The sequence below is a fragment of the Caretta caretta genome, chromosome 3, assembly GCF_965140235.1.
Source record: "Caretta caretta isolate rCarCar2 chromosome 3, rCarCar1.hap1, whole genome shotgun sequence".
In the NCBI taxonomy this organism is placed as follows: domain Eukaryota; kingdom Metazoa; phylum Chordata; order Testudines; family Cheloniidae; genus Caretta; species Caretta caretta.
In genome coordinates this window covers 132443535-132467708 of record NC_134208.1, presented here as the reverse complement: position 1 = coordinate 132467708, position 24174 = coordinate 132443535, and the positions used below count along the sequence as shown (strand labels likewise).

The following is a 24174-nucleotide window of genomic DNA, read 5'->3' as shown; positions in this document are numbered from 1 at the left end:
AGAAATCTTTTTTCTGCAGGGAAGCAGAGAAAGCTGCAGGGGACATGAACTCTCCATACATGTGCAATGGCACAGAATCCCCCCCCAAGAATAACTATCACTCCACAGCAAGGTTTGGGTTTGTGGGGTAGTTAAGAAGGGAAGGTTGTGCAGATGTTGGAGTGAACTGTTAAAAGTGACTACTGTTGTACGAAATGTGTTTAAAGAGCAAATAAAAGTAGTCATTGACGGTCACGTGAAAACCAGATTTAACAACCCAAGGTTCAGCATCATGATTTATTCAGAATATGCAAGACATTTTTGTTAAGGTCATTAAAACATTTCAGTAATGTCAGTATTTTAAAATTCAGTTTCTTGAAAAAAAGTACATTCTATGCAATCTTAGGGTTTTTTTTTCCCCTATACTTTGAAACTAGATATTAGTTAGCACGGGTCAAATTCCGTAACTGTCTGATCTGTTTATTTCTCATCTCAGAGGAAGTCAATTGTAAGCCACGTTACATTTATAACAAGACAACCTGTATTTACACTTTTGTCTGCATCATAGCCACCATATATACCTACCAGCAGTTCAAAAAGCAACCTAGTGTATAATAAATTCATTGGGAAAGCTAGTTCAAACTGTGACAGTATTGCCCAAACCAGTCAGTTAAATACCTTTAGTGCACCAACAGAACTGTAAACATTTTAGTAGGCTTTATACATCTTACTTGGTATTCATAACATGTAATAGAATGCTGTTAGCATATACTGACTGAACTATTAATTAGGCTGATAAGGAAGCAAAGCAAAGCTCTGCCAATGATTGCAATGGGAATCCAATTGGAAATCTGCATTTAAATTCAGGCCTTCAGTTAGAATTCTGTAGCAGGACTAGTGATATGACATGGTCTTCTAGTTTTGCTACTTGTACTCAGCCCTATTTTTACTCTTGGTGGTTTTAGCCTTTAGCGGTCAAATATACAGAAACGCACACTACACATTCTTGGAGTTAAAGAGTGAAAGCCACTGACGCGTCAATATATGCAGCAAGGCCAATGTGAGGGACAGAAGGAAAAAAAGTGGAGATTGTTGGACCATGAATTAGCTGTCACTGCCTGCATACCATCCATGCACATTAAAAACCAACCAAAGTGGCTAAACAAAAATTATCCTATTCCTGTCCCTCTTAACCAATGCTTCAAAACCCAGTATGTATCTCTAATAGGGCCTTAAGTCTACAGCCTAATGCTTCATCAAATGCATCAAGCAGTGTAAGTATCTAGAATCCCTCCCATATCACTAATTTTCTACCCATGCTCTCCACTTACAAGATTATGCTAAAATAGACTTACTATATTTTTTTTTTAACTTCTAAGCTGCTCCCCATTTTTGCTGAAGACTTAAACTATGTCTACACTGCAAGCAAGAGGTGTGATTCCCCTGGTTGTTTATACATACTTGCACTCTCATCCAGCTAGTGCAAATATAAATAGCAATGTAGCAGCAGCAGAGATATGGCTGAGCTGAGTGCATACATTTCTACTGGTTTCAGGTGGGTATTGAAAAGAGCTAGAGTGAGTATGTGTACATGACCAGGGGAATCACACCCCTCGCTGGCAGTGTGGATACAACCATAATTTAAATCTAATTCCATCCTCATTCCTACCTGCCCTTTAAAAAGTTTTGGGCAAAACGGATATCTGGAGAGTCGGCAGCTGTGGCCAAAACACAATATTTGGTGTTATAAGAATATAAAAAAATGCCCACTATTTAACACATTTTCATTGTGGTAAACTGATAAGTTGGTATCAGTTTATGTGGAAGGGGACAATTTAGAAGTTAAATTTAAAAGGTGGCGAGGGATGAGTTAAAGAACATTTTGGGGACTGAGGAAAAGTACAAAAAGACAAAACATGGTTAAAAACGTTAAGTTGCTTTTAGAAATCATCTAAGATTTCAGAATCTAGTAAGTGTTACTATGGGAAGAGACCTTCTTAGGTTCTGCAGTAAAAATGTAACCCAACCACAATTGCATTTACTAAAATCAGGAGTGTATTTGGCCTGGTCTACACTTCAAAATTTATACCGACAGAGCTATGTTGGTCGGGGTGTAGAAAAACCAATCCTCATAGCGACACACTTATTCCAACTATACCACCAGCACAGACCACAGCTATACGGACAGAAGAGGGCTTCTGCTGGCACAGCTAAAATCGTTCAGGGAGGTGCTGTTCCCACACCAACAGAATTCCTCCTCCTGTCACCTGTGCTGGCATAATTTGCTGATGTAGGCTTGGTAGCGTACATATACCCTTAGGCTCTTTGGGACACAAGCACCGGGAGAGTCTATACATCTGATTTTTTTTTTTTTTTTTGAGTTGCATGTTAGGATCAGAACTGCCCTCCCTTCATGCTGAAATTCAGACTCCACTTTACACATATAGGAAAGTTACCAGCTTGGACAATACAGGCCAGTGTACAGGCACACAATAACAATCATAATTGGATAAATCCTGAGCAATGTAATTTGAAGATTTCAAACAATTCTTAGTACTTAGCTGTGATATTGCATTTCAAAGGTTATGTCAGACAAGAGTCTAGGTGTTCATTTATTTTGGTCTCCAAAACCTCGGTCTGGCAAACGGGACAACTAACTTTTTTATTCTGACTAACAGCAGAACTACAACTTTCAGAGGACACTGTTGGTTCAGCATTGTTTTTTATAGGAGTGTTAGTTCTAGAAGTGCCATCAGTACTCTCTCTCTTTGTAAAGTAGTTTACAAAGGCAGATTTGTCTTCCGTTTTTGGCCGTTTCTGTGGTATACCACCACTTTCAAAGCTGCTATTTTCCTGGGATGAAACCCAGGATCTTAGAGTTGTCTCAGCTTGTTCAAAGGAAGTTTGTTTCGGTGTCTCATTAGAAGATGGAAAAACCGACTTGGCATTTGTAGGACTTTGGTTCAAATTTCCTCCATTAACAGAAGAAATTTTAACAGGCGACCCATCAACATTCCTGTAAGCTTTTGTATTAGCGACAGATATTTTAGGAAACTTGTGGTTCAAAGCAAAGCTGTTTTTATGATTGGAGCGATCAGTAAAAACTGGATGGGAAATGCTGGTACTGAATGTGTTTGGTTCAAATTTTAGTTCATTTTTAGGAACTGATCTTGCGGTTCCAGCTGCTGAATAACATTGTGGACTGGGTATTTCTCTGCCCTTAATACTGTTGGAACTTTTGTGTCTCTCAGAGGACCAAAGGCCTGCTCCTCCAAGCTGATATCCTTTTCCACTAAAAGGAATTAGGCTTCGTATATCACCTCCATGTATCCTTCCTGCAAAAGATGAGTGATTAGTAACTTTGTTCGAATCTACTACATTTGCTCAGTATCAAGTCTGTTAACTCAACAACTTGCTATTTGATTTTTAAGAAGTCAAATAGGACTTGAATACCAGCCTGTTATTCCACAGCAGGATGGAGCTAAGTTCTGTGGTAAGATCCCCCAAATTCTGACACACTCGTGTGGCAGACAAAAACTTTTTCAGCAGCTTGATTTAAATAAAAAGGAGCTTTTTAATTAATATAAGCAGGACATATATATGATTAATACAGTACCCTTCCTGTTTTTTATATTCAATTTTATGCTGTCACCATATTTCAGTCTAATATATTGTATATTTTCATATTGATAATGAAGTAATGCATCAGTAGATGTCAAGTGTGGGACTGGTGAGAAAAATGTTGATTTTGGAAGCTGGGTAGAGGACAGTTGTACCACTTGGCAGGTGGGGGAGAGGTGGGCATTGTGGGTTAACCATCTTAGCTGAAGCTTTCTGCTAAAGTCATCACCTGTGAAACAGTGAATATTGAAATTTTACACTCGTTTTCAGGAGTTAGCAAGCCACTGCGATAAATAAGGTGGTTAATTCATATTATTTCTGGCTAGTTAGATTCAGAAAGATAACACTGCTTAGCAGGTTCTCCTCACAATGATAAGGACAAGAAATGTCTAATAGTATTGTAGAACCTAAGCCTTTGACTCTGCTATGCAGGGTAAAGATTTTGCTGCAAGTTCTGTGGCCCTGAAATACACAGGGCCATGCCTGCATAACAACTAGTTTTCTGCTTAAAATTCTGGGATGAAAGTTAATACGGATGGAATGACATTTTCATAAGCTGTGTCCCTTTGAATGGCCAGGTGCTGTGATTCTAATTATGATTCGCTAATAGTAAGATAGATCACAAGTAAATCCAGAAATCTGAGTTATTTATTTAGTCCAATATTTTTGCTCTAAAAATATGAAGATGACTACATAGTGCTGCACAGACCTTTAACTATGCTATAACTTTAATGCAACACAAGCATTTAAAAAAAAACAAAACAAAAAACCCAAAAACCATGTGAACCAAATCCAACATTACAGAAAATCTGAATACTAAATTTCTCCAGTATTTGATCTATTTTCATTTGTTGGAGTACTGTATAGGGCAGGAGTGGGCCTGAAGGGAAGAAAAGTGAAAACAGAGTTACATACCTTTGGTATCAGATGGCTCAGAGTTTGAAAGCTTTCCTAGCTGGGTTTTCTCCTTGCCTTTTTTAGAATAGTTCTCTGGCTCCTTTACTTTTGAGAACGTTCCTCCACAGGTCTGTTGGTGGTCAGACCACCAGAAGTCTCGCGCAGAGGGTGCCCTATTCATTGCGCGTTTCACATATCCATAATAAGGTTTTCTACTCTGACATGGGCCATTACATCGCCACCAGTGTTGGCGATATGAATCCACTTCATCATGAAAGTCGTGATAGATCTAAGCATAAAACAAAAACACAACAGTCATTTCCATTTCATATTAATCATTCATCTTTACATGTTTGAAATGTGCTAGCATTCTTTAACTACTTACTACTACCTCTCATGGGGAAAACCCTCAGAGAGCCAGGAGGAAAACAGCACATTATTTACCTGCTAGCAGAGACCCTACCGTATGCATAACAACCACTTTCAAGTAAATAGCATTTTTCCTTCCCTACAAAAATTAAAACGCCTGATATATGGACAGCACAATCTTGCATACTAATAACCATTAAATATTAACTAGCACTCTGTGCACTAAGAGATATTAAGCAATAATGGATCAATGCTTGTTTCCCTTTCATGAAGCTTTATTCTGCACCTAGACAGAGGAATAAATCAACTCCCCTCCCTGCATCTTTAAGTTAGTAACATTAAAATTCAAGAAGATTCTGTACTTCAGTTATCTATTCTTCTTCTTCTTCAACTAAAGGAAAATGGTTGGGTCAAATTTGGCCCAAAATTTAGATACTGTAAAAACAAGGCTTTTATAAAACTTAAGACAAATAGAAACTTTCGCTGGATATTCTGTTTGAATTCATTAAAAAGCCCTATCTGCAACTGCTTTTTGCTCCCAATCAGTGCACTATAGTAAGAATCTGTGAAAACCAGGAAGTAAAATACCAAGTTTTGACTATGAACAAAAGAAACTGATGATTCTGTTTTCATTTTCTAAAAAGAAAAAAATATGGAGGAGGAAACACCATAATAAAATGTAAATTGGAGTTTTATTCAAAACTTAAGATATTTATCTAAGGCATTAGTAGTAACATAGATGTGAGCTTTAAAATACAAAATGTATGGTTAACGCAACAATCTCTCTTTTATTAAATCTTAAAAGCAAACTGGATTTTTAGTTCCCAAATTGTACCCTGAAGTTGAAGTCTTTTTCCTTTAAGAGTTCATAACACTAAAAATTTAAAAACAAATATTGAGCCAAAATGGCTCCAGAGATCTTTTTCTAAAAAAATGTATAATATAATACAATATACGTTTACAAGTTACATATTCCCAAACAGGTTTTACTGCACTCTCCTCAACCTGCTTGCTCCTCCCCTCCCCATAACTAGTACAAAGCTCTCTCTACCCAAAGCTGTTCATACCACCTATGGACTGGCTAACAATAAGTGCCAACATATTATCATACTATATTTGAAATATCCAGTTACATAGTACCTGAATAGAAAATATAGTTTAAATTTTCTAGATTGTATTTTGTTAAGTAAAAACGACTTACTGTAACATTGGCTCCAGTCATGCGATTGATACGACGCATGTGTTTGCAAAACTCTGGCCCATGGGATTCATGGTCTTTGTCATTGTTAGTGACAAATAATAGGGCATGAATCATTTCATGTAAGAGTGTCTGAAACAAAAGTCATTAAATTGCTAGATGTTTTCTGAAAAACATATGATATATTATTTTAAAATAATTTAGCTAATAGCCCATTTTGTCTTTACTACTTTCTATTTATCTTGATACAGATTTTATTTCCGTGCATTTGCAATCTAAGTATGGGTCATAAGAATACAATAACAACTCTCTGCTAAAAATCATCCTCTCTCTCCATATATCCTAAAGGGCATTCAAAGGGACATTACTATGAAAAATGACATTCAAAATCTGATCTCCCCTGACTTAGGCTCTTTTAAAAAAATTACTTCCCCAGGAGAAAAGCGATGCTTGCGAGCCTGCAGTAGGATGCAGATTTTGCAAGACTGCAGATCACTGAGCACTTTAGAATAGGACTCTTGTCTAACCTTAATTTCCAACCAGCTCACAACAACAGAACTGGGAGAGAACTGAGGAACAGCATGAAACTTACATGCAGGATCAAATCCTCCTTTTTGTGTTACTGGGCTGCTCAGCCAGGAGATTGAATTGAAATAGTTTCATTTTGCATTCTGAAGCCAACTTTATAGTTTTAACATTAAGGAAGGGGATATTTTAAATCCCTCAAAAATATTTTTCCTATTTCTGGGAGTAAAATGGGTGAATGACTTTGGGTCTTACCCATAAGGGTGTCAGTTCAGAAAAATTGTGACTGAGATTACCATAATTTTGCATACTTAGACAACCACCACTAAGCAATTAATACAAGTTTCCTATCAAAGCAAAGACTATTTTATAATCTAGATAACATGGTGCATTAAGACCTCCAGTGCACAATTTAAGATAGGATACACTTCAGGAGATTTACAGTAAGTTTACACATAGATGAAATGTCTTAAAATACCTCTACAAGATCCTTTCTTGGTCTTAGCTTTAAGAGTGGCTCACTAAGGCGGATGGAACACATCCCACCTCTTCCTTCATAGCTGCACACTCCAGCACATCTAAAAAAGAAAAACAGGCAGACGGTAGACTTCTATTTGTTTTTGTAGCTGGTGGAGCAGAACTGAGAATTAAATACACAAATACTGGTCCACTTAACACTGCCAAGTAAACCAAGATTTTTTTTTAACAACTCTCCAAAGAGCACAACATTGCTAAAGTCCAAGACTTATCCAGAGTTTAACCAATAATTTTACAGTACAAACTAGGAAATGGCAAAAAAAAAACAAAAAAACCCTACTTCCAAAATAGTCCTAAAACATATGAATCTATTGCTACTGCTTCGACCTGAGTTTCCCTTTTCTAAAGCCTTTCAAAACAAATAATTGGTGAAAACGAAAACGGAGGCGCTACATCTTACAGTAAGTGTAATATGCAGTCACACACACCTTGAGTTTACCACACACAGACTAACAGCACTGACTGTGCAGCCAGTTCTAATCCCCCGCCAGGTTTACCTACTCGAGGGGGAAACACGCTCCTGGCGTGTGAAGCCCAGGGGGGATTCGCAGTTTGTGAAAGTGTCCAGGCGGGACAGCGTGACACATGTCACTGAACAGGTCACGTCCCGAGCGGAGGTGGCAGGAATTAACTATTCCAAGTGAGCTAGAGAGACACCCGCCCCTGGCCTCGCACCCCATCATTACACACCACCTCGTGGGGCGCCGCGGACAGGAGGAGTCTGTCCGAAAGGCCCAGGCCCGTCTTCTGGGGGGTCTCCCTCTGCGGACTCAGTGGCCGGTCTGTAGGCCCGCGAGGCGCCCCCTGCCTTTGCAGGCGCGCGGCGGGTTTCTCCCCACATCGCCCCCTCCGGGAGCGGGTCGGCATCCGAGTTACGGTTTGAACCAGCTCCCCAGAGAGGCTCCCGAGGTTGCGACCCCCGGGGCCCCCTCCCGTCTGGCGGCCGCGGCGATCGCGCTTTAACTGGAGCCGCGAGTTCCTGGGATCAGCGCGGCCGCTCGATGCAGCTCCCCGGGGCCGTTCACTGGGGCCGGCTGCTCCTGCTCCCGCAGCGCCCCGAGCCCCGCCGCCGGCCCGTTCCAACAGCCGCCCGCAGCCGTTACCGTACAGCGTCATGCGCGGGCTCCACGTCACCGCCACGGCCGCCAGCTTCCCCCAGAAGAGCGTCTCGTTGAACTGCACGAAGAGGCCGCGGACGTCGGGGCTCGGGTCCAGCAGCTCCCAGGCCTCGTCCACCACGGAGAGCGGCCGCGGCGGCGCTGAGGAGCCGCGCGGGAACTCGCTACAGGCCGCTACCGCCGCCGCTTCCTCCTCTTCCTCCCACTGCGCCTGTAACCGCAGCGCCAGCAGGAAGTCTCCGTCCATCCCGATGGAGCGCCGTCGGCCCGGGCCCGGGCCCAGGCGGGAAGCGCACTGTGCGAGCCCCTCAGCCTCCCGACCGGCAACCGCTGACTCGGATTCTGGCGCACGCGCAATACAGCTGGGTACCCTCCTGTTGCCCCCTTCTCAGCACATGCGTATTCTACCACTTTCCTCTTGCGCGTGCGCCAAATAGCGTCCCACACTCAACTTCCGCTCTGTCCGACGCATACGTACTACCCGGCGAGTACAGCCCCCTCAATCAGCGCTTGCGCAGTGCAGCCTCTGACGTAGGATTATTACGCCATTCAAAGGAGGTCGCTGTCTAGGCGCACGCGCAATATGCCGCAGTAGCTGGTGCGTAATCCTGGCGCATGCGCCCTTTCCCAGCGCCGCCGTACCTGCTGTCACCCGTCTTCCGCTCTCGGTGTGTCGGGGCTGGCGGCCTCCCTGCCGGCGGTACCGATGGCGCTGCCGCTGGGTGAGGGCGGGGGCGGGAGCCGGCTGCGGCGGCAGCTGGAGTCGGGGGGCTTCGCGGCGGGCGAGTACGTGAAGCAGCTGTCGCAGCAGTCGGACGGGGACCGGGACCTGCAGGAGCACCGGCAGCGCATCCAGGCGCTGAGCGAGGAGACGGCGCAGAGCCTCAAGCGCAACGTCTACCAGAACTACCGCCAGTTCATCGAGACGGCGCGCGAGATCAGCTACCTGGAGAGCGAGATGTACCAGCTCAGCCACATCCTCACCGAGCAGAAGGGCATCATGGAGGCCGTCACCCAGGCCCTGCTGCTGCAGGCCGACCGCGACGACCCCGCCCTGGGCGCCCGCCGCGCCGCCGCCGACCCCCACAGCAACCCCTTCCTCCCCCTCTCGGCCAAGGAGGCCGCCAGCGAGGAGGGGCGGCAGCGCACGCTCACCACCCTGCTGGAGAAGGTGGAGGGCTGCCGGGACCTGCTTCCCGAGAGCCCCGGCAAGTACCTCGTCTACAACGGCGACCTGGTGGAGTACGACGCCGATCACATGGCGCAGATCCAGCGGGTGCATGCCTTCCTCATGAACGACTGCCTGCTGGTGGCCACCTGGCTGCCCAACCGGCGTGGTGCCTACCGCTACAATGCCCTCTATCCCCTGGAAGGGTTGGCTGTGATCAATGTCAAGGACAACCCGCCCATGAAGGACATGTTCAAGCTGCTCATGTTTCCCGAGAGCCGCATCTTCCAGGCCGAGAATGCCAAGATCAAGAAGGAGTGGCTGGAGGTGCTGGAGGAGACCAAGCGGAACCGCGCCCTCAGTGAGAAGCTGAGGCTGGAGCAGGAGGCCCTGCCACATACTGCTCCGCCACCTCCTGAGGCCACTAATCCCTTTGACAGAGAAGATGAAAAGGAACCCGCACCTGAGGAAGAGACAGTAGATCTGTCCCTGGAGTGGGTCCAGGAGTTGCCTGAAGACCTAGATGTCTGCATTGCCCAGAGAGATTTTGAGGGGGCAGTGGACCTGTTGGATAAGCTGAATGAGTATTTGGGAGAGAAGGCTATGAGCCAGCCAGTGAGGGAGCTAAGAGCCAAGGTAGATGAGCGAGTCAGGCAGCTCACCGATGTGCTGGTGTTTGAGCTATCTCCGGATCGGTCATTACGAGGTGGTCCTAGGGCCACTCGCCGGGCTGTGTCCCAGCTCATTCGCTTGGGGCAGTCCACCAAGGCATGTGAGCTTTTCTTGAAGAACAGGGCAGCTGCTGTACACACAGCCATCCGTCAACTGCGCATTGAGGGTGCCACTCTGCTCTACATCCACAAGCTTTGCCATGTCTTTTTTACCAGTTTGTTAGAGACGGCCAGGGAGTTTGAGACAGACTTTGCTGGCAACAGTGGCTGCTACTCTGCCTTCATTGTGTGGGCCCGCTCGGCAATGAGGATGTTTGTAGATGCCTTTAGCAAGCAAGTATTCGACAGTAAAGAGAGCTTGTCCACTGCTGCTGAGTGTGTGAAGGTAAGTGTGTAAGGAAGGTAGTATGGTCTGGTGAATTGACCCCATTCCTGGAAGAAACCAGTAACTTCTGATTTCTAATCCTTGTTCGCTTACTGATTACCTCTGTGACTTTGGTCTGAAAGGTGTCCTGCTTCTTTAGGATGTATGAAAGGCTTTTTTGTTGTGGGTTTTTTCTGCTTGTCTTTTGTTCTGTGAATATCAGCAATGCCAGGTTTGGTTTTCCCATGTTTTGCCCAAAGACTGATTGGAGATTGCAAAAGTTTGTCAGCTCTTTCACATCTTAATTAAAGGGATAAGATTTATTTGTTAAAGTTTGAATATGCCTTTCTCCAAAGAGTTTATTGGATTGGATTCGACTATGGATTAACAAAAGTTTTTAAAAAAAATACTAAAAATCCTTTATTCCTTAATTCCCCAGTTTTCAGGCTCTTATGACATGATCCTATTACTGCTCTAGTTGTCCGTAGTGTTCTGTGGCAGAAAAGATCTGCATTTCTAATATATATAAAATCAGTCTATTTCTTTTTTTTGAAGGTACATTTAATCTCTGCCTTATTTTTCATATCTATAAAATAGGGCTGATACTTTTAAGGGTAACATGGTGATTAACTAGATTAGTCTGTAAAAAAAAATTAGTGTATAAGATATCCAGATATATATTAATAAATGTTGTTATTGAAGGTAGCGAAGGAGCACTGCAAGCAGCTCAGCGAGATTGGGCTGGACCTCACTTTCATCATTCATGCCCTGTTAGTGAAAGATATCAAAGGAGCTTTGCAGAGCTACAAGGATATCATAATTGAGGCCACCAAGCATCGCAACTCTGAAGAGATGTGGAGAAGGATGAACCTGATGACCCCAGGTGCTCTGGGAAAACTCAGAGAGGAGATGAGGAGCTGTGGAATGAGCACTTTTGACCAATACACCGGTGATGACTGCTGGGTGAACCTTAGCTACACTGTGGTGGCTTTTACCAAGCAGACTATGGCCTTCTTGGAGGAAGCACTCAAGCTGTATTTCCCAGAGCTGCACATGGTTCTGCTGGAAAGCCTAGTGGAGATTATCCTTGTGGCTGTCCAGCATGTCGATTACAGTTTACGGTGTGAACAGGACCCTGAGAAAAAAGCATTCATCAGGCAGAATGCGTCATTTCTTTATGAAACTGTCCTTCCTGTTGTGGAGAAAAGGTTTGAGGAAGGGGTCGGAAAGCCAGCGAAGCAACTACAGGATCTGAGAAATGCTTCAAGACTAATGCGTGTAAATCCTGAAAGTACAACTTCTGTAGTATAAATGAAACCCGTGTGTTCTGTTCAGAAGTCTACAGCGTACTTTCAATAGTGTTGTCTATGAAGATATATTTTGTAAATCTTTTCCAAATCCCTGAAAGCTGTAAAATTCCATCTGCAACCTTGTTTTAACTAAAGATTCATGAACCAAATCTGAAAACAAGGAAGGGAAAGAAAAATCAAATAATTAAGGAGAAAAAGCATTGGGGTCATATAATCTTGTATTGCATGTCTCCTTTCCCCATTAATAGCCTCTGTTGTGATGTTTTATATTCTGCTTTGGGCTGAATAAAATGTTAGTGAAATATCTACATACTTGTACTACATATAGCAGTAGAATATAACCTCTAATCACATTTTGAATTGTGTGATTTAAAAAAAAAATTAACATATTCCTGAAGGAGTACAATTGCTAGGTTTACTGAAGAATTCTGAGTGTGGTTCTTTGTGAAGCTCATCCACCTTTCAAACATGAGTAAATTCAATGGATTTGCAGAATTCACCCTCTGGTAGTTTTTAAGCAGAGATTTGCTTGACAACAAGACAGGCAATCAGCACTACAAAGAGCGCATAGTCACTTCAAAAAAAGATTCTCACGTCAAAGATGTTATTAAAAAAGAAAACATTTCCCTACCTAGTTTAGCAAAAGGACATTGTCAACTTAAAAATCCTACCTCCCTGACGAAATGCTCTACTTACTGTTAGAAAGATTTTTTGTGGGTTTTTTCTGCTTGTAGAAAGAACACCTAAGATTATTTATTATAACTAAGAGAATTTTTTAAAGTTATGTATTTACTTTGTTTTTCTGTTGACTTCAATGGGAGCAGGAGCGGGTCCATTACACACACACAGTGTAGTTTATTGAGGTGTGGGTATAACTACTTTTCCATCCCCTATCTACCTGTAGAAACCATAGCAAAGAGGGCTTCTTGTTTCAAAACATAAATGAGACTGAGTTGTGTGGGTTGGAGGAAGGTTGTCATTAAAGTACGATTTCATGTTTAGGAGACCTACATTCCAGCTTCACTTGTGCAAGGGCATGGATGGTAGAGACAGGAAGAAACATTTTTCCTAAAGAGAATGACACTTATGTAATTCTTTTTAAAAACATATACAACATGGCTGTTACTGCAAATTTGTTAGTGTTGCTTTCTACAGTATAGTAATTCATTATAAAAATTACCTGTTTCAGTCTTTTTACAACCTTCCCCCTCTTCAAACACCAAACCATACTATATGTGTTTGATTACACTGAAAATTTGAAATGCTTTATCCACACCACAGATACACTACCCTGCCAATGTCCTTTATCCCTGTTTGTAGAAGGGACCACAACCAGAAATAAGATTTTTTGATCTACTTGGTTTCACTGGTGTGACTGCCAACTAGAGTGCCAGTTTATGGTATTTTATGTAGATGCCTGTTCTCTGGAATCTGAACAGTGACTACTATCTCATTCTAGATAGGTCTCTGAAAATAACTGGTAATTTTCTATTGACTCAAACCATTGCCCAGTCTTTTGAATTCTCCCTTCCTCTTCTTGTAACCATACATCATCTTAATCTTGAGAAAACAATATTGTTACAAATGATTTTGTGTTAGAATCTTAATAGGCTCTTAATGGGCATAAATGAGAATCATACCCCTGCACTTTTAAACTTGTCTCTTTTAAATGAAACTTTAGCAACTTGTGGTGATCAGCACCTTATAAAAGCATGTGTTGCAAAACATTTAACTAGTAAAAGCAATTGAATAGCTGATTATATAGAGCCAGCCCATTGCCGCATTTTCCTAGATTTTTCATCTCTTTATTTAATGGCTCGTTCTCACGCTGGTGACTCTTGGACAGCACTGGAGCTTACAGACTCTGCAAGGCACCCTCCCACTCCATTCATTCACTCTCAAGATTATTTCTGGGTTCACTATACAATTATTTTGCTGGTCAAGTTGCATGAAAAACAAGAGTGCATTTTTACAGTGTAAGAACCAGTTCCATGGTCTAAGTTAGTTGAATGCAATTGAAGGCCACTAAAATAATTGTATTTCTTTTATGCCAAATTAGGACAATGAGAGTTACTGCTCAGGCAAATATTCCTCTTAAATCCATGTTCTGGGGTTATTTCATTGCACTACCCTGAAAAGCAGAATCCAACAGTCCAGGGTAGTTTGTTGGGGGGGGGTTTATAGCTAATATGTCCTTTGAAACACACACCAGTGCATGGTAGATGCATCAGCCTTAATGAGTTTGGGAAACATTTTCAGATTGGTTATAAAAGAGAACCAAAGAGCATCATTTATGGTTATTATTTTTAATGCTATATATTCTGTATCTTTTTTCCCCCCACTCCTGAAGATAGGATTTTCATTTAGGAGTACAGAATAATCGACTTAAAGCTCATTTGAATTTGTTGCAGTTCAAGAAAGGTAACCTGCGAGACTAAATATTAAGGCTCTGGTTCTTCACTGTATCTGAGGGCTTGCTGAAAGGAGCTGGGTTGCAGCACCCTGATTCAGAGCTTCCCAATAAGATACAGTAGGAGAGGTGTCCTCTTCTAATTGATGCTGTTGTTGCTGCTGATGTAACATTCCTTACTGCCAGCAGAGGATTGAGCGTAGTGGATCTCAGCTCTGCCATATCTTCTTCTGCCCCTGATGTGATCCCTCTTTATACCAGAGGTTGGGAAGCACCCGATATAAGAGGCAGAATCTGTCCAGTAACTTTAGCAGACCAGAAAGTCCAGGCTTTCCTTCGATTTTGTTGACCAAATCTTGTATTTGCTTAGACTGCTACAAATTCACACTAATTTTTGCATATGGAGTTTGGGCTGTCTAGACCACTGTAGGTAGCATTGATATTTTATGCCTTGTGGTTCTGTTTAAGTCACGACTGAGAATTTATATAGGGCAAAATAAATTATGGCTGAGACAAGTGATGTATAAATTAAATTGAACACACACTTTGTATGCTAACTGAAATAGCTATGATTAAAATAAAAATATTTTGAAAGTCCCTTTTTAATAAATAAAATTTCAGATTTGCTTACTCTAATGTTAGGTAGCACTTTTCTTTTCCTAAAACAAAATGCAGGTAGGGAGAGCATTGTTCAGCTTTTAGTTTAGTATTTGGATTAACTATTAAGATGTTACACTAATTTTGCAATTTTGGTGGTTTGGAGTGGAATAATCAGTTCTGTTGTTAGAATTTTTTCATTTTGAGAGGGTATTGTGTGTAAAATTCGATAATTCCTTTAGCTGCTTTGATGAAATTGAATGTCTGAATACAGTCAAGACACTGTTACTCATGGGAGTTGATGTGTTTCGTATAATTTAATGCAGTAACATTTCTTAGTGGAGAGGACCATACCGTAGACTTTGTATGGATACAAATTCATAGTCATATGAATAGAAATGTTGTAGTAGGGGAGTAGAAATGTTGTACCAGTCTCCTTATCAGGAAAAAGCTATTGAGGACTTGATCCAAAGCTTATTGAAGGCCATAGCAAGACTACCAGTGATTTCAGCAGGCTTTGGATCACACTTTTGAGATAGATGAAAGAGGTAACTAAGTAATGTATCAGTTCAGTTACTTGCATACAGACTAGGCAATTGACACAACAGGATACAGTTTAGAGGAACAATTTCTCAGCATCTTAAACGATGGTTTCTTGGAACAGCTAGTTCTAGAATTGAGTAGAGGCTATTCTCAACATAGTTCTAAGTTACGCACAAGCATGGATTCAAGAAGTAGCTGTAGTTGAGTCACTAAATAATAGTGACCACAAAGTAAGTACGTTTGACATCCTGTGGGAAGAAAATGTAGACTGTGATACTAAATGTTGGAAAGGGAGATTTAAAAAAAAAATGTGGAAGTTGCTGTAATGGGCTCAAAACTCAATATTAAGGAAAGTAAAATTGTTATTCTTAACCATTCCATAACAGAGTCATTGAAGGCAAACACAACCCTTAAACCAAAAAAGAAGCCGGGAAATAAAACCCAGTATGATTAAGGGATAAGTTTCAAGAGGTTATTTGAATAGGCATTTTTCAGGAAATGGTAATCCAACAACCCCAGTGAAGCCAATAGAAAACATAAACGGTAGAGGGTAACATGGAAATGAGGAAGGCAAAGAGAAACAGATGAAAACGAAAAAGACACATTTTTAATGTATGCCAGAAAATTGGTGAATCCATAGGAGTGCTAGGGTGGAGAGAGCCATTGAGGAAGATAACATCTTTACTGAGAAGCTAAATAATTTGTTTGTATCAGTCTTCACTACAGAGGATATTGGAGAGATGCCTACCACCCCAGTGCTATGCTTTAGATGAAATAAAAGCAAAGCACTGTTACAAACTGAATTGTCAGAAGAGGAGAGGAACAAGTCACCAGGGCTACCAACCAAGAGTTCTGAAGGAACTTAAGGAACTTGGGCCAGGTGATGAACAGTACGATTGCACTGTTTAGGACAGTAGTTCTCCAACCATTTCATTCTGTGAACTATTTAATAGGACGAAAGATCTCATGGGGTGACATCCTGGTCCCACTGAAATCAAGGGCAAAACGCCTATTGACTTCAACAAAACAAGGATTTCATCCATGGAATAATAATACTTAACTACATCCCAGGGGGTGTACACCTAAATTCACCAGTGTTTTTTATACAAGTGTTTTCAGATCCTTAGATGAAAGTCTCTTCAAAAATGTCCATAACTATTAACTATTGACTGTTCAGGGTTTGGCCATGTGCCCCCAGAAGTGCACACCCTATAAGGATACTGTTCTCCCTCCTCAAAAAACCTGTTAAAATCTGCTCCTATTTAAATCAATGGCAAAACTCCAATGGGGCTCACTAGGGAGTTCGGTTGGGCCTATAGTGAAGTCAGATATGCATACCAACACCTCCAAACTTCGGCAAAGTCTAGATCCAAACTTCCTAACTGGCTCCTAGCTTTATAATGGGCCAAACCAAAACCTTGCTTCAAACACAGCCAAACTCAGGCAAAGTTCAGATCCAGTTCTGAACTTTGCAGTGGCTCATCTCTATTATATCCAAGATGGTTACCAGTTTGCAGCCATATCTGCCAAGTTTTAGTTTAGGCTTCATTTTTATTTCAGTTTAAAACCTTTAATACGCTTTAAGAAGGCAGAACAAGGGCTTCTCTTGTTACATTTATTGCCAGTTTTGACATCAGACTGGCTAGAAAAGAGGTTATTACACTTGGTAAAAAGTAACTGGAGAGCTGGACCCATAATAATTGTTTGAGCCTTGGAACAGATGGTGGTGGGGGGATGGGAAAGGGAATTTTAATTGTCCTGATCCCACAAAATGAGTTTCTTAGGAGAGTATTTGAATAACTGTTTCCAGACACATCCCTCCTGTTTCAAGGATTTGATTTCTTTCCCTCACAAAATGTGCCTACTATAAGTAAACTGTGTCTGTATTTTGTTACCTCACATCCCCTTTTGGCAGGGCTGTTTATCTTCCCATTCCATGCGGTAGCAGGGTTTACAGCAGGGGTGTTAAACTCATTCTGTGAAGAGGGACAAATGAAATGTTGAATTTACAGTCTGTGAATCAGGCCTAAAAAAGTTTGGGCCCTACACTACTCTCTATATTCAGGGGAACCTTCACTGATGACAATAGGAGTTTGCATAAGGATCAAAGATAGAAGACAGCCCCTTTTGTAATAATTAATCTTTCAGGCCTCCATCCAGCAAAGCACTTAAGTGTGTGCTTAAATTTAAGTACATAAATAATCCCACTGAAGTCTATAGGACTACTTGTGGCCTCAGAGTTAATTGTGTTGAAGTGCTTGGCTGGATTGGGGGTTTAGTTAGTAAATATCTGTTGCATTCAGCAAACCTCACTGGGAAGAAATGATGGAGAGGCACTTCCAGAACCACTGCTTTTCTGCCTTTTTTAAATGAACTCTTTGCAATTATCTGATTTGTGTGCAAAACTGCAGCAACTTAAGCAAAATGAGCAAATTAAGAGTACCTTTGTTTGGCACCTCTAGTTTAGTGTGACACAGGGTATGTCTATACTATACTGCTATGCTGGCTTAGTTTACAGCCATAGCTATGTTAGCGTAGTCACATAGGGCTTGTCTTGACTTATCAGGAGATCGATGCGTGGCGATCGATCCACCAGGGGTCGGTTTAGTGGGTCTTAGACCCACTAAATTGACCACCGATCACCCTCCCATCGACTCTGATACTCCACCAGAATGAGAAGCATAAGGTAAGTCGACAGGAGAGTTTCTCCCATCGACCCAGCATGGTGTAGACACTGCAATAAGTCAGCTTAAGGTACATTGACTCCAGCTATGTTATTCATGTAGCGGGAGTTGCGTAACTGAGGTCGACTTAGTCCCATAGTGTAGACCGGCCTATAGTGTCACCGCAGCCTATGCCAGTGGAAGGGGATGGGGTTTCTCCGTGGGTAGGGTCACCACTACCTCCCCGAAATACCGTATCGAGGCTAGCAGAAGCATTCTTTTGACCTAGCTGCATCTACACTGGGGATCAGGATGCATAGCCACAGTGCTCAGGAGTGTGGATTGTTCATGTAACTGAGTGGCATAGCTCTATTGACCTACATTTTAAGTGTAAACCAGGCCTCACCCCCGTGTCAGCAAAATCTTTCCTCCAGGCTTCATCTATGATAGGAAAACTAGGACCCATAATTCATCACCAGTGCAACTTCACAGGAAGTAACAACCACCATGGTGTTTGGAGGGTGAACAGGATTCAGGCATTTGTATAACCCATCTCTGAAAGAGGTTAGACAATACCATGGGCAAAATGCTGAGGGTTTGTCTAGGGGGAGACAAGTGAAAATTCAGAAAAGTGAAAATGAAATGAAAGTGCATTAGATTAAAGTGTATTGAATCCCTGTGTGGATGGTCTCATTCAGAAGTAAAGGCGGATTGTGATTCAACAACTGCTAATGGAAAGAAATCTATTTCAGCTGTGCTAATTGAATAAGACTATTTGGTTAGAAGACTGATATTGTGTCTAAATGATCATGAGGATGTGTAACACCTGATCTTCACTAATCAGAGAATAAATAAGGGTCATGACCCCCCCCCCCAAAAAAAAGTGGAAGGAACAATAGGGGTATGTTTACATTTCTCCAGTATCAGAGGGGTCACCGTGTTAGTCTGTATCCACAAAAACAACGAGGACTCTGGTGGCACCTTAAAGACTAACAGATTTATGCCCAAATAAATCTGTTAGTCTTTAAGGTGCCACCAAACTCCTTGTTATTTCTCCACTAGTGGAGGCTGCAGACAATACTCAGGGTGTGACTACATGGGGCTGCTCAGGAAAGTCAAGATGAAATAACTTAAGTTGTGAAGTAAAAGTGCCTTAATTAAAGTGCATTAAACCTCTGTATGGACACTCTCATTAAGAAGTAAAGTGTCCTTAGTTTGCTGTAGTTTATTTGCTCATATCTAAATGGTGTAAGTGAATAGACAATCAGCACCTAGATGCTGTCTAGTATATTCTCACCCAGTGGCCACTCTCCTGCTGTGCTGTGAACAACCACTCCTTTTTGCTTAAAGTCTGTTACCATTTAAATAACCATTCACCCTGAATATCCCGAATCACCCCAGAATATCCTATGTTTCCCTGGCTATGTTGTTACACAACCTGAGACAAACTTTAATTCTCCTAAGGTCTTGTCTACGTGAGAAAACTGTATTAATTTAACAAAACTAATTTAGAAACTAAGGGATAGATCTACAAAGGGATTTAGATGCCTAAGTTCAAAATTTAGATCCTCCAAACCCCAGTTTAGCTGCCACCTAACCCTTTAGGGACCTAAATTGCTACCAGATGGCTTCATAAAGCCTTCTAAGTCCTGATGCCTCCAAGCTTTTCAGTATTTAAACCCTGATGGGGTCCTCAAGATGTTCCATCACCTATCTGTGGAGACTGATCCGGTAGGTATCCTCAGAGGCCCCCTGGGAGCACACCTATGGGATGGGGCCCTGCACAAAACGGAGAAGCAGTACCTTGTGTTCAGAAGTGTAGTGGTTAGTGAACTTTCCTAATGAACCAGCTGGATCATTTGGTAAACTGGGCGCAAGCAAATCATATGTTTTAATACGGCTAAATGTAAATGCATGTATACACCTAGGAACAAAGAACATAGGCCATACTTAGATGATGGGGGACTCTGGAAATTGGTGACTGAAAAAGATTTGGGGTGTCTGATGGATAATCAGCTAACATGAGCTGCCAATATAATCCTTGGATGCATAAAAGGGAATCTCAAATATAAGTAGAGAGGTTATTTTACCTCTGTATTTGACACTGGTGCAGCCATTGCTGGAATCCTGTGTCTAGTTCTGGTGTCCACAATACAAGGAGGATGTTGAGAAATTGCAGCGGGTATAGAGAAGAGCCACGAGAATGATTAAAGGATTAAAAAATAAGAGTTACAGTGCTAAACTCAAGGAGCTTAATCTACCAGTACTTATTTTAACAAAGAGAAGGTTAAGGGGTGACTTGATTACAATCTATCAGCACTTACCTAAGGAACAAATATTTAATAATGGGCTCTTCAATCTAGCAGAGAAAGTTTAGCATGATCCAATGGCTGGAAGTTGAAGCGAGACAAATTCAGACTGGAAATAAGGGGTAATTTTTACCAGTGCGAGTAATTAACCGTTGGAGCAATTTATCAAGAGTCATGGTGAATTCTGCTTCACTGATAATTTTTAAATCAAGATGGGCTGTTTTTCTAGCAGATCTTCTCTAGGATTCATTTTGGGGAAGTTCTGTGGCCTGGGGTAAATATGAGGTCAAAATAGATGATCACAGTGGTCCCTTTGGGATTTAAAGGGTGCTGCACACTCCCTCCTGCATGAGGCCTGCTAGCTCTTCTAGCCAGTGCATATGGAACAGATCCATAGGTCTACTCCCCATCGCCTTTTGGGAGAATTGCTCCCAAGCAAGGAGCAGCTTCTTTGCATCCCATGTACTCCTCAGAGCTCAGGGACCTCAATTCTAAGCATCCATTACTTTGGTCATGTAAGGTGGAAAGGCTCCTTACTCCCCTCCTCCCCACCTCTGTGGTCTTGTAAGGGCTAGGGATAATCTAGCCCACAGCTGGAGTTAAAATCAAACATATGAAAGTCAGCTTGTTAGAATGCTGTGCTTCCACAAACCCTAAATGTCAGAAAGTCTGGAATTACCCTGTAAGGTAACTGTCCTCAGAACTGACCCAAAACACCATTTCTCTGTCTCACTTCCCAAGCTAGGCCACACATCTACCCTGTCCTACATACTGGCCTGTAAAATACAAACTCACTAACTAGACCTCTATTACTATAATTTACAATCTGAAAGCAAGGTCCCAAGAAACTTTTCTCTCCACACACAACTCCTCCTTGTTTGATTATTCAAGTTGTATTTATTTGTCACACTACAGTTCTAAATAAGACATTAGCCTACTGTAAGTGTTTATTGAAGTAGAACCATAATCTCTGGATGAATTAAATTAGCTCTCTCTAGAATTTACATTCCTTTCACTTATTCACTTATTTGATCAACATAATGGCTTAGAGGAAGAGTTAATTGGAAAATGACATGCATTTACCCTCTCTACAGAGGAGAAGATGCTTATCAGGTATTTTACTACAGGCCAGTTTCATTAATTCCAATACTTCTGACAATGTTGGAAAACCCAGCAAGAATTTTAAACAAATTATAAATGAAAAAAGGGCTCCTAATTTCTACTCTGTCTCTTTCCTGGCCTCTCTACAACTTTAGCATTATAATATTAATTGTATAAAAGACAGGGATTTAGATACAGTAATGATCTTCACCATTCTGTCAAAAGCATCTGATATTGAAGATCAATTAGTTTTGCTTCATAATCTTTACCTAATGCAGTGGAGACAGAGTTGTTAAATTGATCTGGATCATGATGGCCAGAATGGAAGGATGTTTTTAAAGGAATTCTTTCCTCATTCCTGGTGAAATTCACCCCTGTGAACAGAGCCAGGGCAAGGCCTGCTGGCTTAAATGAGACATAAGTGATGCATAGACATGTGGTAGCTCTCTGCACACAAATGAATTTCACCTTTCCGTCCTAAAGCAGTGGGATAGAGTGGGAAGGGTGTGTCTGGTTCATCCAAGATTAAGCAATGATAATGAATGAAGAAAAAGATTATTACCTTGTATGCCTTTAAAGTGTGATGCAGTAGCTAAGAGAGTTCACACAGTCTTTGGCTGTATGAGCAGGGGAATATCAAGGAGGAGTGGGGAAGTGGTATTACCTTTGTATACAACCTGAGTTAAACCATTACTGAAATACTATGTTCTGTTCTGGTGTCCCGCTTTTAAAAAGATGTTGACAAACTGGAAAGGGGTCCCCTGGCTGGCACCTGTAGTACTCAATGGGCCCAAGTTCCCCTACCAGTCACTGGGGAAGTTGCACAGTCAGGACAGTGGATTTGAAGACTGCCTGAGAAGGTTCGTCCAGTGGGACTTTGATACCCTAAAATGGGAAAACTACATGACCTGGCCAGAAGCCCAAGCCAGAAACAGGGAGTAACCAGAGTCCAGAGAGAGCATGGGGTGAGCAACTGAAGGAAGGGGTGTCAGACTGGTTGAGTGCTAATCCCCACATAAGCCCCAAGGAGGTGTCTGACCAGTGAGTAGCACAACCTGTTACAGGGCTCTTTAATCTAGCAGATAAAGACGTAACAAGATTGAATGGGTGAAAGCTGAAGCTAGACAATTTCAGGCAGGAACTAAAGGGCAATTTTTTTTTACAGGGAGGGTAATTAACCAATGGAATTACCTAGGGATGTGTTAGATCCTTTGTTAACTCAACCAGAAGGTAGAGGTCTGATGGAAAAACTACTGGGTGGAATTCTATGCCCTGTATTACGCAAGAGATCAGACCAGATGATCATAATAATCCCTTCTGGCCTTAAAATCTATTAGTCTATGAATAGGTCATGGAATAAAAACTATAATCCATCCACACCCTGCTGGAAAGCATACAGTATACTTGCTAATGTGTACTGCTGCCCCCTTTTGGAAGGACTGTCAGAGCTCCTGAAATAGTTGTATATATTGTATATAAGATATTTCTCCTGCTAACGAAGATAATTGCTTGTTCAAGTAGTAGGAACACATGGTTTGGAGCTTAAGGCTCTGAGTGGTACATGCTGTTCCCACTGACAATTCCATGTCCCTGTAACCACTTTGGGCTGACAACTGTGAAGTTCAGACTGCTAGGACATTGTTACCAGCATTCATAATAAGAACAGGAGGACTTGTGGAACCATAGTTCCTGTTCTTTTTGCGGATACAGACTAACACGGCTACTACTCTGAAACCTAGCATTCATAATAATGCTGTAGATATCGACGGGTGTTACTGCCTTACATAGATTCCACCTGCTGTATCTGCGTGACTTCTGTTGCTCAGATTGAAGTCAATGGCAAAAATCCCATTAAAGTAAATGGAAATACGAGTAGCTCCTTAATGTCATGTGGTAGTGTGATCTCTGAGATGTGACTGGTGCTGTGCGTGAGCAGCCTGATATAGGGACAGAGGATGGCATGCAGGGAAACTGTAAACTCCTTTATTGACTGATCTATTAGCAACAGATAAAATAGCTCTGAAGGTAGAATTGAAGTGACAATTTGCATTTGTCTCCTGTTTTACTATTGGAATAGCAAACTATCAGAAACTCTCTTGTGAGGTTACTTTGTGGCATTTGTTTCTGTCTGTGGTCCCACGGCGGTCAAGCACTCAGACATATACCTCATCTTCAGCCCATGCTTAATTCCCATTGAAGTCAGTGAGACTTAAGCACATGCTTTGCTGAATTAAGGCCTAAGAAAATGCTATGAGATTTATCAGTGAGGGCCACATCGCCTTTGGAGATTGTTTATACTCATTTATGTACAAATGAGTTTCTAACACAGTTTGCCTGGTGATTGTGACCAAGGGCCAAACTGTGTCAGAACAGTGATTGAAAAATGATGCTCCAGCTTTTTAGGCTTTGTCTACACTAGATTATCGCCCCCCAAATTTCCCACTGTTGCTAATGCCGGTGCAGCTCCATACCTTAATAGAGACTGTCTCATGGACACGTCCATACCATCTGCAATCACCTAACTACCCGGTGGCAACTACAGCAGTTGCTTACACTGAAAATGAAAGGATTGATGTATTTTTATCTGCACAATGTGTGAGAAGTGTTTTGTCCTTCGTGAAAAAACGTTAATCAGACTGTGCGCTGTTGATCTTCATTTCATCTTCTTCTACCCAAGATTTTTTCTCTTTTAGCTGGAAGGGAGGAAAACCACCGCTGCATGACCAGTCCGCTCTCCCTGGACTAGCAGAAAGGGCTTCACAAACCACCAGTGTTCACAGATGCCGGTTTGGGG

The 24174-nt window shown here is 41.9% G+C and overlaps 2 protein-coding genes across 2 annotated transcripts; one reads left to right on the top strand and one right to left on the bottom strand.

Annotated features, from left to right (window-relative positions):
- Positions 1-262: 262 nt before the first annotated feature.
- Positions 263-8641, bottom strand: SPRTN (SprT-like N-terminal domain). The gene is made up of 5 exons (XM_048843879.2): positions 8235-8641; positions 7068-7167; positions 6068-6196; positions 4516-4786; positions 263-3314 (listed from the first exon to the last, which is right to left on the bottom strand). Exons 1-5 carry the CDS (start codon positions 8489-8491, stop codon positions 2563-2565), a joined length of 1509 nt encoding a protein of 502 aa, XP_048699836.2. The 5' UTR covers positions 8492-8641; the 3' UTR covers positions 263-2562.
- Positions 8642-8846: 205 nt separating this feature from the next.
- EXOC8 (exocyst complex component 8) lies at positions 8847-12065 on the top strand. The gene is made up of 2 exons (XM_048843878.2): positions 8847-10468; positions 11150-12065. Exons 1-2 carry the CDS (start codon positions 8951-8953, stop codon positions 11756-11758), a joined length of 2127 nt encoding a protein of 708 aa, XP_048699835.2. The 5' UTR covers positions 8847-8950; the 3' UTR covers positions 11759-12065.
- The last annotated feature ends 12109 nt before the right edge of the window (positions 12066-24174 follow it).

Bases quoted from the DNA above. Each gene is read 5' to 3' on its own strand.
- SPRTN (XM_048843879.2), bottom strand. From the start codon at position 8,491: ATGGACGGAGACTTCCTGCTGGCGCTGCGGTTACAGGCGCAGTGGGAG. The intron at 6,197-7,067 runs GTATTTTAAGAC...CTTTTGTTTCAG, and splicing joins CAAGAAAGGATCTTGTAGAG to ACACTCTTACATGAAATGAT. The intron at 4,787-6,067 runs GTAAGTCGTTTT...TTTTATGCTTAG, and splicing joins TGACTGGAGCCAATGTTACA to ATCTATCACGACTTTCATGA.
- EXOC8 (XM_048843878.2), top strand. From the start codon at position 8,951: ATGGCGCTGCCGCTGGGTGAGGGCGGGGGCGGGAGCCGGCTGCGGCGG. The intron at 10,469-11,149 runs GTAAGTGTGTAA...TTGTTATTGAAG, and splicing joins CTGCTGCTGAGTGTGTGAAG to GTAGCGAAGGAGCACTGCAA.